The sequence below is a fragment of the Hoplias malabaricus genome, chromosome 2, assembly GCF_029633855.1.
Source record: "Hoplias malabaricus isolate fHopMal1 chromosome 2, fHopMal1.hap1, whole genome shotgun sequence".
Lineage (NCBI taxonomy): Eukaryota > Metazoa > Chordata > Actinopteri > Characiformes > Erythrinidae > Hoplias > Hoplias malabaricus.
In genome coordinates this window covers 42502286-42518473 of record NC_089801.1, presented here as the reverse complement: position 1 = coordinate 42518473, position 16188 = coordinate 42502286, and the positions used below count along the sequence as shown (strand labels likewise).

Below are 16188 nucleotides of genomic sequence, written 5' to 3'. Positions count from 1 at the left end.
CTTCGCTGGGACAGGAGCGGCTGGTGAAGCCGCCTTCGCGGAGACAGGAGCGGCGGGTGCCGCCTTCGCGGAGACAGGAGTGGCAGGTGCCGCCTTCAAGGAGACAAACCTGGACACAGAGCTAAACAGAAACCTAAACAGAAAGAGCTAAACAGACTGAACGGTAATGACAGACAAGGACAGACACAAGGAAGAAAACAGACAGAGAACAAACTGAATCAAGGGACAGACAGACTGGACTCAGCAACGTGACAAAGGAAGCAAACCAACAAGACTGGGAACTGGAATGAAACTAGTACGAGAACGAATGACTGACAAGAAGAAGTGATACAAGGGGACTTAAATACTAAACACAGAGGAGACGCACCTGAGACAGATAATGAGAGGGCAGGGTAACAAATGAGACACAGACAAGGAGGCGGAACAAAGGCGGGACTAGGGCGGAGACAAGGACAATAACAGACAGAGCCATGTGCAGAGAGAGCACATGGCGGGGAAAACAGACCTGACAGGACGAGGGCGTGACAATGGGACTGATTCAGCACAGATCTTTACTAAAGAACTCCATAACCCACACTCCAGACTCCAAGGCTGCTTCAACCTGCAGTTTAAATTAAAACACTATTATTTACAATTTTTTGACCAGAGAAGGATGGGTCCCCTTTTTGAGTCTTGGTTCTTTCTAAGGGTTCTTCCTCCAGTTTCAAGGGGTATTTCCCTGACATGGCCATGGCCTCTGCTCTCTCTCCTGCTTCTCCTTCCACTGCAATTGGCCTCCGGAGCGACCCCCCCGCATCTGCCTCCGATGCTGGTGCACAGGTTCGAGCCTCCCCTTATCTCCATCTCTGGCTACACTGCTACGGGACTGCCTCGTGTTTGGGAAATACGAATCTGCCATCATCATGGCTGCTGCCCCACTGTTAAAACTTTAGCGCACCTGCTCCTGCACTGACTGTTCTCTTGTTTCTCCTCCCACAGTGACATGCGTGAAATCCCACCACTACCTCCACCAATGGCACTTGGCCTCGAGTCCCAATCCCTCCCTTTATCATCCTACCCCTCCCTTTCTCCTCCTCTTTCTGTCTGTCTCTACTCATCATCCCACCCCTCCCTTTCTCCTCCTCTTTCTGTCTGTCTCTACTCAATATCCCACCTCTCCGTTTATCATCCCACCCCTCCCTTTCTCCTCCTCTCTCCATCTGTTTCTACTCATCATTCCAACCCAGTCCCTTCATCAACCCACCCTCTACCCCTGCGGCAGCCGCTACTCCAAGCCTCATACTTTCTAGCCCACACCCCTTCACAGGTGCTGCTGCATGCCTGCATCCTGCCCACTATGAGCACTCCCAGTCTCTGACTTTCCAGCTCATCCTCTTTTCAGGTGCAGCCATGGATATTTGTCCTAATCCCCTCCCCTTTGCAACTGTCCCACACCCTTCCTCTTCCTTTACAACATACCCTTTAATGTGGTGGAAAAACAATCACGTAAAGCCTACTGGATTATTTACATAAATCTTATTGGTTTATTAAGTATAAGCCAAACATAATAAACAAACCAAACTGAACTGGATAAGCGGTTACATATGGAATTATATTAATAGTGTCAATCGATTTAAAATATAATCACAGTAATAAGGTTAAAATACTAGAACGTCCTTTTATTTTTGTGAGGGTGGTAAATATGTTGTATGTGATATTCATGACAAACTTAGACTTCTTTTTACTTTATTATAATATCTCAGTGTAGTCTTGATTTTTTAATTAGCGTCTCCTAATTTTGCACAACACTCCGCTCTGAGGACGAAGAGTTCCAGTGTCCTTGATATTAAAAGACTGTCCAGGCAGGAGAGTGAATTCGAATCTCTGGAGAAGTTTTGCAAGCACGACTCTGGCCTCCATCTAAACAAAAGAAAAAAAAGTTTGTAACTGAGCAAAACAACATTCGTTGGACGTATTGTTTGTGTGTGTGTGTGTGTGTGTGTGTGTGTGTATGTGCTCTCACTTGAGAAAAATTCTGCCCAAGACAGGATCGTGGACCAAGGGCAAAAGGAAAGTAGCTGAAATATGGTCTTCACAAAAAGAAAAGTTATTATTATTATTATTGTTATTATTATTATTATTATTATTATTATTATTATTATTATATTTAGAGAGTCATATTAAAACTAAATGCTAAGAGAAATACTTACTTGGTGGCATCTGCATGAAACCTTTCTGGATCAAACTTCAAAGGATCTTTGAAAAACTTTTCCATCCGAGATGAGACGTAGGAACTTAACTACAGAAGGCAAGAGGAGTGGTGATAATGGTTGAACATAACTTTTTAAATAAATAAAATATATATGAAATAGAATATATATATAAGCATAACAATGGGCTTTATAATTAGCTGCAAACTGGGCTGTATTTTATGTACTGATCCATGGAAAACTGGATGGAAATGTGGCAGCCACTGATTTGGTTCCAGGTGGACCTTCAAATTCAAAGACACTTACTGAAAGTCCACATCCTGCTGGGACTTTTATTCCATTGATGACAGTGTCCTCATGGAGCCAGCGAGTGGTGCCTGGGGCAGTGGGATACAAGCGAAGTGTCTCCTTCAGCACCTAAAGCACAGCATTAATAACTGAATTTATTATTTAAACCTAATTTGAGAACAGTAGCTGTGTTTTGTGTTGCATTAACCTCCATCAACTGAAACGTTCTTAAAAACTTGGAATATAATTTGTTTACGAAAATATATATTAAAAAATTAAAATTGTTTCTTTCTGAGAATATTGTTCTATATCAGTTTGGAGATCCAGTTTTGGCTGTAACTATATGCCTTTTCATGCTTTATGGACAAACCTGAGACAAGTAAGTGAGTTTTCCAAGATCATCGTAGAGAATGTCACGTTTGGTCCCAAGAACTTGATCAACCTCATCCCTAGCCCTTAAGGATAAAAACAAAACAATTTAAAACTACAATATAATTTCCAAAAAATGTAAATAAAAATATAATGCAATGATACTAGCAACACATTCCAAAACAAGCTATGACAGTGTGGTGTTTACCTCTGCATTCATAAGCTCTTCTTTAACAGTACTCTGTAAGAGTTTGGGAACTGAAAAGACCTGTCACTGCAGTTCTGAAAGTGAACTGTTTGCTGATTGTTGCTTGTTAAAGGATTTCAGCTGCTTAACAACTTGGGCTTTCCGTTATAGTGTTTTTGTTACATAAAGTCCCAGTTGTTTTCAGTGGGAGACAGGTCTGGACTAGTTTAGCTCCCAGACTATTTTACTAAGGAGCCGCACTGTTGTAATCCATGCAGAATGTGGACTAGCCTCATTTTCTTAAATAAACAAGGCCTTCCCTGAAAAAGATGTTGTCTGAATGGCAGCATCCTTTCATTTCACCCATGTCATGTGCACTAATGACACCCCACACACCACCACAGATGCTGGCTTCTGGTGGCTTTCCACTTCACCTCAATCCTAGAGAAGTTGGTGGCTTTTCTGGATCCCGTTTATATCTGGTTTCTCCTTTGCATTTGTGAGGTTTAACTTGCGTTTGTGAATTTCGTGATGAACCATGTTCACTGTCTGGTTTTGGGAAGTGTTTCTGAGCCCATGCAGTGATTTCCATGACAGAAACCTGTCTCTTTTTTACTCAATGCCATATAAGGACTCGAAGACCACAGCCAGCTAAAACTGTTTTTGGGCCTTGTCCCACACATAGACATCCTCAAGTTCATTACTATTTTAAGTGACAAATGTTATTATTTAATTATTCTACTATATCTGCTCAGTGTTTCACAGAGCAGTGAACTACTCCCCACTTTACTCCTGAAAGGCTCTACCTCTCTGAGACGCTCTATTTAAACACACTCATGTCACTGTATTATTTCCAATTAACCTATTTTTGTAGCATTACACAATTTTACTACTGTTTTGTTCCCTGTCCAAATTTTTTTGGAACCAGTTGTTGGTATCAAATTTAAAATTGGCAAATATTTTTCCAAGAACAATAAAACTTCCCTATTTCAAATTTTCAAATATTGTTTTTGTTCTATTTCCAATTACAAATAGGGTTTAAATTATTTATTGCATTCTGTTTTTATTTACATCTTGCCTGGAAATGGGCTTGTAGCTGGAAGAACCGTGGAATATTTACCTGCTGAAACCACACATGCTAATATATGTAATTATGTAAATAAAAAATAGGGATTATTTAATGGGCACTTCTTACTTTTACCTTTTTAAAATATCTGGATGCCTCCCCAGTGCCATTATGGCAAATGACATTTGATTGGCTGTTGTTTCCTGCCCTAAAAATAAAAAGTAATACAGTATTAGTAGAATTAAAGGATTTTCTTCACTACCCTGCAAAGTTTAACAAGAATACACACACAGTACTCAATATTTTAAATTTAAATATGACCTCATTCTTCAATTTACCACACTGCACTGCTGTAAGACAACAGAAAACAAGGATGTGGACATGGGACATAATGTTGTCAGTGTCCCACTAGAAGTGGGATGGACTGGAAATATGAATAGAAAAGGACTCACCAGCAATAAAGAATCCCACAAAATTATCAAGCATCAGTTCAGAGTCGTCCTCATTATTAGTCTTAAGTTCCTCTTCAAAACAAAATAATAATAACAATATTAATAATAATCACAACTAGAGACCTGATGGTTGCACAGTCTCTCTCCCACTCTCTCTCTCTCTCTCTTACTCACACACACATAAACACATACAGAGCTCCAGCTCCAAGAGCTACTCATTTCAATCCATTCCTTTTAACTCACTCCAAACAGGTGTTAAAAATGGAAAATCTATCTACCATTTAAAGTTTACATGAAGACTCTAGGTGAACGTAAAGGATTTTATGAGAAAACATTCAGGTGAAAGTGGATTAAACCGTTCTGGGCAGAGGAGGCAGATGAAATTATGACATCACGCACCCTGGGCTTCCCTATTCAAATGAATGGAGGGATACTGAACAAGGGATAAAGTGGGACTGAAAAATGAGAGTGGTCTGATTTGATGTGACGAGTGCCCATGTACTCAGGTCCAACCGTGTGAAATTCTGTGGCTGTAGCTTCAAAACTGATCAAATTAGAACAGGAAGAAAAAAGTCAATTGAAATGAATGGGCAAAAACAAGTGTAGGGGGCAACGAGTGTGCATATCCCAAAGATGCATACCACCACTCCTCATGAGTGAAGGTTTGAAGAGTCGATATCTCAAAAATTGTGAGAATAGTACCAGACCAAAAATTGTCTGAATAATTAGAAGAAAATGAAGAAGTAGTAAAAAACTTTAAGAGAAGGATACAGTTACACAACCATAATAATAATTTCTGAATTCATAATTATTCTTAACTAAGAGATAACTTAGACTGAACTGGACAAGAGTATTATTAGCTACAACAGCTTTTAAAAACATCTCTGTAAACTAGTAAAGAGAAAAAGATGGGTTAAGTGAAGTGACGCTGATCTACCTGCAGTTTTAAGGATCTGTGTGAGTATGTCTCTGGGCACGTCTTCACCGTTCTCCACAGCTCTTTTCCTATCATTTATCCACTGGGCTCCAGTTTTACGCAGGAGCTCAACAGCATCTTTTATCTCCTGCACCTTTTTCTTGTTCTTGGGAAAGAACTGTGAACAAGTAAAATACCAATTCATACAGTATTCTAGTAAATTTGGGTTACATGGGATTATGGTTAACTTTTCTGTGAAAAATTTAAAAATTCTCACTGTGAAAAATGGATCTCTGACATGAATAATTATGCCCTGCAAACACTGTTCTATGGCCCCTGGGAATGGAGAATCATGTTCCTGTAGCAAGTCCAAATCAACCCCAAATGCCACCTAGACACAGAAAAATGAACTCATTATTATTGTGAGGAATTTACCTGCGGATTTACCTGATATTACCAGTCACAACCTTCCCTCAGCAAAACAGATGACAGAAAGGCAGACCTGATCCAGTACCAGCGGTGGCAGAATATAAAGTACTGTCACTGCTCTAAAAAATGTACTTGTGTTTTCAACCAAGCGTGTATTAGGAAATGTGGCTGCAGCCCAATTCAGATTGGTTTAGTTTTATTTGCCTCTTCTGTGTTAAAACTCTCACATCCAAAGGACAATCTAGCTTCTAACGTTAGTTAGAATTATAACGCGTCATCACATGATCATGAGGGATGTTCTGAAATATTTTAACTTTTATGTTAAAGTACCAGTTTTATTTATTTATTATTTATTTTCATATAAATAATATAAAATAAAAAAGCTTTTATGGCACACTTTTGGGATTACAGTTTTGTGTGAGGAAAATCCAGAAACATTAAAAATAAGGGAGTGATTACAGGTTGAAATATTTTCATAATGCTGAACATGGATTCTATTTACAGATAAAGTCGCATTCTTCTGCATAAAATGCCAATCAGCTTGCTGTTAATGGTTAAGCCCTGCCTTTCAGCAATTAGGGCCAATCTGATTGCGGGTTACGGAAAAGCAGCTAACTGCAACTACAAAAGTCATTAGAGACTTTTTTTTTTTTAAATCATTGTTTTATTTGAAATAAGGAAAGGACATTTTATTTAGAATATTTGTTATAATTATTCATAAATCTTGTTGAAATATATTGAAAATGTCATTAGATTAGATATTCAGTTGTTAATTACTTAAAATTTTGCTATCATTATAAGGCTATTTTAATGTACAGGATATGGCACTGATCATAATGCAAGTTATACATTATGTTCCAGACATTGGCTTGGGAAATTTTCTCTAACTGGACCTTTATGAATTTGAATTAATTGCCCCTGCTCTAGGTAATTCAATCTGTAATTTTCTCAAAGGACATCAGGGGGATTTGGGTCAATTCCAAAAAAAATAAAACTACAGAAATCCTTCTGTAAAAGAGTTAGTTACCCCATGAAAGGGAGGAGCCCATGAAAATTAAATCCTGTCAGAAAAGGACTTGAAAAGTTGTTCTCTTGAAAAGTTTTTATCTCCACTGTGGACTGATATAATTGGGAGTTTGGACTGATCTGAAAGAGAGCACACCACAACCTTGCAAATAACCCCTAGTGTGACACAGTTGAGCAGGTGGTGCATGTGGGCAGTCGTCTGCTTTTCTGCGATTTCCTCCAGCTTCTCCATTAGACGTTCCGCCCTCTCGTTGAAGGTGTCCATTAAACCTCTGAGATAACTGCCAAGAATTATAGAATGGTCAATGTACCTTTACCTTTTACAGTGTCTCACCCTCTCCCAAACAGAAGAGTGACAGGGTGTTACTCACGAACTGCTGAAAGCAGGGTCCATGATCCTACGCTGTTTGTACCACAAGTCATGGTTCAAAGCATTCAGCACCCCATCTCCCAAAAACCTATGGAGACACCAAGAAACAGGACGGAGCGGAAGCTGGAAAGATGTACAATGTTCTTTGCTCTATTCCATTTACAGAGGGCATCACTCTAAATGTAGTCCAGCATTTAAATGTTTGCATGAACATTTAAAACTAGATTACAAACAAGCACATAAAACCACGTCAAAAGGTAAACAATATTAATCAAATTTATAACTGCTGATGTTCTTTTTTTATTATTGTTATAGGCATGAATCAGCAGTAATGAGAACAAATGTTAATATTTAACTCGCTCAACAATCATGCTCAAATTTTCCACAGTGCTAACTTCTCTAGAAAGCTATATAGCTTTGTTCACGACCAGCTAAATACACCCTACATGTGGATAAACATCAAAATCAGAGAAGGTTAATATTTTTGTGGGGTCTATCGTGTAGCCAAATGAATATGGGTTAATTTCTCTCATAAGATATTTGACTTTTGGGACTTCAATATTCAGAAATTTAGCCTGGTCACTTTCAGGCTAGATTGAAGACTGAAGTTGAGATAGCACCTACATCTGGGACAGCGGATCATAAAAATACACTCCAGGCTTTGTTTATGGCACAAGGTCTCCAGGGGGCAAGAAAGGAATTTGGGTTCTATTTCTTTGTACAAAATTCTTACTTTCAGGTCAGATTCAATTTTGCGGATCAGTCATAATAAAATATGTAATTATAACTAACCCCACTACAGTTGTCTAATTACAGAAAATAAATACTTTTGTTAAGTTAATAACAATCTGTTTGAGTAAGAGTGTAAGACATGACCAAACTTACCTTTTTCCGAACAAGCTGAACATACGTTTGTAGACAAAAGGATCTTTGGAATACTTGGGGGACATGAGAAACTCCTACAGCGCCAAAAACAGAGAAGTGATTTTTTTAACGTTTTTACCTCAAGTTACATTTAACTGCAGAGTAAAATGTCTACCTTTACAGCTTCAGGGCAGGTCACAACTAGATCCACACTATGAAATCCATTAAGTCTGTAGACAGGGCCATATTCCTCAGCCCTGAAAAATAAGAAAAACACCAGCTGCTCACTTCTGAAGACCAAAATCTTATTAGTTTCTACACAGCCCCAGGGACCTGGAAGATGTGGGTTCAAGTCCTGCTCCAGGTGACTGTCTGTGAGGGGTTTGTTGTGTTATCCCCGTGTCGGCATGGGTTTCCTCTGGGTGCTCTGGTTTCCTCCCGCGTCAAAAAACACACGTTGATAGGTGGATTGGTGACTCAAAAGTGTCCCTAGGTGTGAGTGAATGTGTCGCCCTGTGAAGGACTGGTGCCCCCCCCTGGGTGTGATCCCGCCTTGAGCCCAGTGATTCTGGGTAGGCTCCAGACCCTGAACTGGATAAGCGGTTACAGATAATGAATGAATGAATGACTTAATTAATTAATTAATAATTAGTTTCTGAATCCACTGTAGTGTAGTGAGATGAATGTGTTTTAATTTCTTTATTTTGATCTTTGGGACTTTACTCTTTAGGAAATTTAACCTAGTCACATGAGTGGCCTTTCTGGTCATCTTTTCACCCGAGCCCAGATCAGAATTTAAAGTAACACTTCTAATGTGGAGAGAGGAATCATAAATGACACTTCATGGTGATTTATGACCAGATCAGCATCCAATAGAATGCAGAGAGACACAGAGAGTCACTTAATGATCAACCGTTATTCCCTATTTCCACTGCATATTCAAACATTGTTAAAAACCATGAATTTTGAATGCAATTTTTGCAGTATCTCAGTCAGGTTTTTGTGGTAGAGTTTTGTAGTCAGTTTTAGTGCTATGCCATGTAGTGCTGAGAGGAACACCAAGGTGAAGAACAGATCAGAGAGGAGAGAGTAGAAATGGAAAATAATGGACCCAGATAACTGCAGAAATTAAGTGAGCGAGGAGAATTAGTAGATTCACACCAAGGTGAATCTACTTCAGATATGTGTAGAGCTTTTGCTTCAAGGCAATAAAAATTCCAGACAAAATCTTTTTCAACATTTAAATGATCAAATTGGGAAGCTTTACAGTAGTCCAGTGAAGCTCGATGGCACACCCTGAGCATGAAAATACCTCCAACCTCCAGCCTGGGAAGTGGAGAACAAGATCTTCAGGATCTAGTCTGCGGCCTAGGACAGACGGGCATGCCTGTGGTTCACCCAAGGAAACAGATCAGCAATGAGGAAGGCCCCCTTCTCCTTCCGAATTGTCACCTGCGAAAGCTGTCTCTGAGCAAAGCTCAGGGGAAGAAGAGGAATGGCGAATGGATGTTATGGTGCGGCAACTAGGCCAATGTCTAGGAGAAGCTCTGGAAATGCTTGGTGTCAAAGTTAGAGATTGCACCTTAAGATATCTCTAATGACGTCAACGAATTTGATGAGTCATATAGTATTAAAGATACCTCATATTTGAACTTGACTAGTCAAAAAGCCATTTTCAGATATCTGAATTGTAGTCATTGTGTGCATTAGTCTCCCCATGTACCGCCTCGGTTGCCAGGTGTGCTCATTTTAAACAATTTTTCTGTAAATTTGCTTAAATCGAAATAACACCAGCAGATGCTCCGTCAGTGAGAAATGTTCATAAGCTTATTTACATGTCAGGGACTGGGGGAAATACAGAAATAAATCTACAACTCTGAAGTGGGCTTCTTATTTGGCAGCTTCTTATTCAGATTTTCTGTTCCACCTTAAATGGTGTAGTAATTGCATTCTGTCGTTAATAGGGCAACATATGAACATGACCTCCATACTGTGGATATATTACATGTTTGGCTTATTTTCTCAGACATCAACTCTATAGATGAAGCAAACCCAAAAAGTTTTAAAAACAAGCTCAAAAAAGCAACCCCTGACTACCAATCATTGTAAGCGACTTTACTGAAAATATAAAAACAAAATTCCCCATAATATGCAGACTTGGCAACTTTTACATGGCATGAAAATGTGCTATGTAAATCAGCTATGTTTTGACTAGTCAGAATAATAATTTAAGATATCAGAAACACAAAAGGCAAGTAAGTTCAAGATACCTGTAATTTATTTGAAGATATATTAAAAGGAATTTTGACTAGTCAAAAATACAATATTGGATATCTGAACTAGCAAGATATCTCTAATTTACTTTTTGACTTGTCATAATTTAATTGTAGATACCTGAAATGTAAGTTTAAAATAATAATTTAATTTAATTCATTCATTCATTGTCTGTAACTGATTATCCATTTCAGGGTTGAGGTGGGTCCGGATCACTGGGCACAAGGCAGGAACACACCCTGGAGGGGATGCCAGTCCTTCACAGGGCAACACACACTGAAACCTATGGACACATTTTAGTCACCAGTCCACCTACCAGTGTGTGATTTTGAACAGTGGGAGGAAACCCATTAGTCAAAATGTAATTAGATACCTCAAATTGTTACTTCGCCTAGTCAAATTATAATTAGAGATGTCTTAAGTTAGAATTATGTCTAGATATAAATGAATTACAGAGATCTGTAATGTAAATCCAGACACACCCCACACACACACACACTAACACCTTGCACACACACACTATTTCCAGGTACTAAAGTTAGTTCCGGCCATGAAATCTGAGAAGTGTTCTATTGTTTGTTTCCACAAGCATGTATCACTTTGCTGAATGCTGTTGATAACAACTCTGTTTATACTGCAGCTCACTTTATAATTTTTATTCACCAGTAAATAACCTTTCGCTCATAACTGGCACCAACCAGTTGTATTATTTTGAGAGTACACTTATAATAATACACATAAAAAAATGTACAAATTAATTGTTTTCTCTGTTTTAGAAATCTAATTTAAGTTATTTCATGGAGACTGAGGACAGTGACAGGCACCAAAGGAATGTTTGGAAAAGCAATGATGTGTGTGGATTGCATTTTACATTGTCCTATTACAACAATTCACCGCGACCCTGAAATGGAGAAGCGGAGAAGAAAATGATGATGATGATATTACAACAATTGCTTTTCAACTAATTCCTCTTCATATCGGTCCACTCAGTGAGCCCAACTACACTAAATGGGACAAGCATCTAACAGAAGCCCTGGACGCTGAATTAGGCCAAAAAAAGAGCCCTGAATTTTTGGACACACCTCAATTCAAGTCCCAAAGGAACCCTGCAGCTCAGCTGTGGCTCTTGGTTACATTTCTCCGCTGTCAGTAGAAATGCACCAGTTCACTGGAAAGAACCAATGTTCAAGAATCAGGAATGGAACCGGTTCAAGAACCGGAGTTCAATTGGTGGAAATGTGCTATGGTTGACAGCAACAAATCAATGTTCTGAATGGTTAAACAAACCTCGCGATCTGATTGGTCCAGCTAAAGCTTTCCTATAGGTCCATCAATTGGCCGTCAAAAAACCACAGCTGCAAAAAGAGATTCGCACAAAGTGAATGTATGGATTTTTTTCCACCTCATTAAAAAACTCCCACTGTCACATTTCGAACCTTAAAAGGGTTTGCTCTTGCACATTTTAAGCCATTTGAGAAGGTACTGATTCACACATACACGACATTTGATTTACAAATGCAAATCTTTTTTACAAATTTGTGAATTTTAATTATTACTATTGTTGTTTTAAATTTGTACATTGCAATACATTTGTGTATTTTAGTTTTACGTGTATGTAGTTGCTCAAACGCAGTTACAAAGTCCAGTACATTTGTGAGTATTGTTTTACAAACTCTTTTTGACCCTTTTTTGACCCCATACTAACACTGCCTCCTGTGGATACTTTGGAGTAGCCAATCCAACTACCAACGTGTGTTTTTGGACCGTGGGAGTAAACCCACATAGACACGGGGAGAACACACCAAACTCCTCATAGACAGTCACCCGAACTTTTAGATCCCTGGAGCAGTGTGACTGCGACACCTGCTGCACCACCGTGCCGCCCTTTTGTATGTATATAAAAAAAGTATTCACTATCACATATTTGGTAATTATTTACTTCTTTTATTTTTCCTTTGTATTTTGTAATGCTTTGGCAAAAATTACAATCATGCCAATAAAGCTATTTGAATTTGAATCTGACTCCTATGGGAAGAGATGAATTTATCTGGAGTAGTTTATTCAGCAGATTAGTGATAGTGGTAGTGATAGTGTTAGAGTTAGTGGCAGTGATAGTGTAGTGCAGTGGTTAATGAGCTAAAGCTGATCCAGTACCGTGTGGTGAATGAATAAATGAGTGAGTGAGTGGAGTTCGTTATTGTGACGCAGTAATAAGCAACTTGTTGAGGAACTATAATTTGGCGCAAGGATTTGTCAATATTCAAACATTTGACATCATTTTCACAGCTCGGTTTAAATATTTCATATTTTATTTCTTGCCCGTACTGTTGTACAAAAGCAATAGAATACTCGGGGTCGTGTTAAAAAAAAATGATGCGTCGTATCACAACTGTGCCTTTACGATAACACACACCCTCTCGTGTTCTACTGCTTTAGTGCGATAAAGTAGAAGTAAAGCTCGAGAGCATTACATGAACATTGACCTTACCATTGGAGGAATGTGTCGTGTACGACACGGTCTGAGTTCATTTCCCTTCGAATAGTCGGGATATGGCCAAGGAGAAAACTGAGGAAAGACAATAAAAATATGTAGAACACTACTAGATGTCTTTAAGCGTATGGAAGATTGGCATGATTAATGTCATAGACGAATATTTAGAGGACGAAAGTTTCTTACTTGTCCCTCGGAGGTCCGGGAATGTGGTCATATTTCTTGTGAATGTGTCTGACGTACAGACAGTACACAACGAATGCAATTAGAGCGGCGTAAAACAGGTACAAAAACAGTTGAAGTGCACCTTCCGTAAGCGTCTGATACAGCGCCATTCCTGCTCTGAGACACGAAACTGGTTCAAAATGTCTGAACAACACGACCTAAAAAAACGAGATCCTGTCCAAGTGCGTTTTCCTGCAGCTCCAACCAGGACTAGACTCGTATTGCAAGAGTCTGAAGCCTTTCGGGGTCAAGCTATCTGCGTTTTGGAAGTTGACGGTGAAGCCTTTCACGAATAGGCGCGTCATTACGGGTTTTCATTGCGGAGAACACAACATCCGCTTCAGGACAGACAGACAATCAGATACCCACGTTTGAGCAGCGATGTCTTTTACTACATTACTACATGCATGCAATAGTAAAATGGACTACACCACACAGAATCATGAGGTCACTTTTCTTTTCCATAAGCCAACTCTTTATTTACCTGAAAGAGATTTGTGTGTGGGTGAAGCCAACTTCATCCAACTCTTTTTAATATAAGCTAATGTACACATTAAATTATATTAATACCTTTAAGTCATACTAAACATGTAAAATGTATTATTCTTCAGAATTAAATAAATATAATACATTTGTATGTGGCTTACATTTGATATAACTCTGCCCCCATCCCAACCCCACTCCAGAAGTGTAGTCCAGGAGCACAATTTTCAGGGGTGATAGGGCTAAATGTAGGAGTGCTTGAGCTAAACACCCTTATGGTTTGGTCTACATGAGCAGCTTATGCCTGAATCAAAAATTTAAGCCTTACCCTACATTTTCAGTATAAACCTTAAACTGCTTTAGATATATTGAAAGCTGTAAATGTGATAATGCTTCTTCTAGTTTTGAATTTGAATGTAGTTTCAGTTAATTCTGTATTTGTTTTGTTTTGGGTTTTTTTAAATAATTTTGCCTGTAAGTAATTTAAACATAAGGTACCAGGTAATATATTATGTATATGCATAACATTATTAATGTATTCATTCATTGTCTGTAACTGCTTATCCAGTTCAGAGTTTAGGTGGGTCCGGAGCCTACCCAGAATTATGGGGTGCACGGTAGGAACGCACCCTGGAGGGGGCACCAGTCCATCACAGGGCCACACACACACACACACAGTCACACCTATGGACAATTTTGAGTTGCCAGTCCACCTACCAACATGTGTTTTTGGACCTATGGGAGGAAACCCGGCACCTGGCGGACATGGGGAAAACACACCAAACTCCTCAGAGTAACTATACACACATGTACTCATTGTGGTTTGATTTGAGCCGAGCTCCACACACTCATACTGATTAAATGTTGCAACAACAGCCTGTCCAAAGTTTAAAGGTTTTTTTTGATGACTTTATCCCTACTGGCAATAGAGGTTGCAATAAGACCATTTGTTTGTTGATAGGAAGAAGATCCAGGTACTAGTTCGAAAAAGGTCCATTTTCCCATACCTGACAATGACTTTATGAGAAAATTATACAGTGAATTTGTGCCAAAACCATACAGTTGATAGCCAAGGGGTCCCTCTGTTTAATGACAGTGGAATGGTTTTGGCATCAAACACATCAAAGTAGGAATTGGCAATTTATTTATATTTGGTACAGTACAATTTAACCTGTATTTCTACATGTACATCAGTTTCACCAATCAAAGCCAATTAAGTGTTAACGAAAAACAGCTAAATATAGCTTTACAGTGACATTTAAGGTGGAACAGAGCATGGCATTATTTGATCTGAGGCAAGTTTGTAATTCTGGCTACAATTCATACTTTTATGCATGTGACATCTTGTTTGTCGATACAATGAAACGAAGTGACTACACCAACACATTTCTACAGTCACACATGTGCTTACAAGAGCATAAAGAGTTAAGTTAATGCAACTATCCTTGATGATGTGTCAGTCCGTTCTTCCAGTAAAGCAAAAATGTCTGAAAAATAAATGTATTGATGCAAAACACATAAAAGGTTGTAAAAGAACCATCTTAGTACTGTTTTGACACTGTATACATTTCCAACACTTTATATCAGAAGCCCTTGTTTACTCTTAGTTAACTTTTCTGATGTATAGTTAGAGCTTATAGCTGTTGATACAGCATCTGTTGATGCATGATAGTCTGTGATTGCAATCTTCTAGTCATCTAGAATCAGTTTCTGATCACATAGCTGCTACTATCCAGATGTTTTGATTGGAGGAACAGCAGTGAAATTGATGTATTTAAAAACCTCAGTAACACCACTGTGACTGATACATTTCTAACAGTACCATTAAAAACTACTGTGAACATAAACACAACATGACCATTCTGAACACAAGTATGAAACACCTTCTTGAACACCAAAATCATCACCACTACTGTCAACATCATCATAAACATCATCATCAACACAGATATCAACAACACCATCAACACAGTCTTTTAAGTGTCACTGCTTTGCTGAGAATGGAGAAGCCATGGTGGTTTCTTTCCACTGCCAGATAGGGTAGAGTGACGCATCATGCAGCAACAGATGGGCTACGGTAACTGCATCTCTATAAAATAGCCACAAAGTAGCTACAAGCTACATATACCCGCTGTAATGAAAACACCACCTGTAGCACAAAGAGCCTAAGGAGGTCTTACAGTAGCTCTCAAAATTACCTGCAGAAAGAGAAAGTGACATATTAATGCTCACACCATAACGTTATTTAAAATTATTTTAGCACAATATAGGCTAATTCTGATTTTAGATCGTCAAAGCTATAAAACCTAATTAATACATAAATGAAGACCTGCTTAATTAACATTATAGAAATTTAACCTGTAACTAAAGGGCAAAAGTTTGTGAACAACTGAATTTGGCTTGTCACCTATTGCTAAAATTGTTGCAACATTAGCTTAATAGCTACGAGATTAAAACAATCAATCCAATACTATCTTTAAAATACCACCAGCTTAAAAAAGACCACCAATATACTTTGACTGCCACCTTAATAAAAATCTCACCTTAAAATAATGTCCA

The 16188-nt window shown here is 38.6% G+C and overlaps 2 protein-coding genes across 2 annotated transcripts in view; one reads left to right on the top strand and one right to left on the bottom strand.

The window, feature by feature from the left end:
• Window positions 1-1524: 1524 nt before the first annotated feature.
• On the bottom strand, window positions 1525-13506 carry LOC136686153 (cholesterol 24-hydroxylase-like). The gene is made up of 15 exons (XM_066659724.1): window positions 13108-13506; window positions 12919-12996; window positions 8332-8413; window positions 8178-8251; window positions 7294-7380; window positions 7065-7203; window positions 5745-5858; window positions 5489-5645; window positions 4552-4623; window positions 4235-4307; window positions 2848-2932; window positions 2496-2606; window positions 2190-2278; window positions 2003-2069; window positions 1525-1899 (listed from the first exon to the last, which is right to left on the bottom strand). The coding sequence occupies exons 1-15, from the start codon at window positions 13254-13256 to the stop codon at window positions 1762-1764; spliced, it is 1515 nt and encodes a 504-aa protein (XP_066515821.1). The 5' UTR covers window positions 13257-13506; the 3' UTR covers window positions 1525-1761.
• Window positions 12164-16188, top strand: part of LOC136686152 (cholesterol 24-hydroxylase-like) — a 19287-nt gene continuing 15262 nt past the window's right edge. The window contains exon 1 of the mRNA XM_066659722.1: window positions 12164-12319. The gene's annotated coding sequence lies outside the window, so the exon portion shown is untranslated. The remainder of the gene's footprint in view (window positions 12320-16188) is intronic.

What these genes read in the sequence shown, in the direction of transcription:
- LOC136686153 (XM_066659724.1), bottom strand. Translation starts at nt 13,256, where the DNA reads ATGGCGCTGTATCAGACGCTTACGGAAGGTGCACTTCAACTGTTTTTG. An exon ending in CCCGGACCTCCGAGGGACAA is followed by an intron (nt 12,997 to 13,107) that starts GTAAGAAACTTT and finishes GTCTTTCCTCAG; the next exon opens with TTTTCTCCTTGGCCATATCC. An exon ending in CCTGCCCTGAAGCTGTAAAG is followed by an intron (nt 8,252 to 8,331) that starts GTAGACATTTTA and finishes TTGGCGCTGTAG; the next exon opens with GAGTTTCTCATGTCCCCCAA.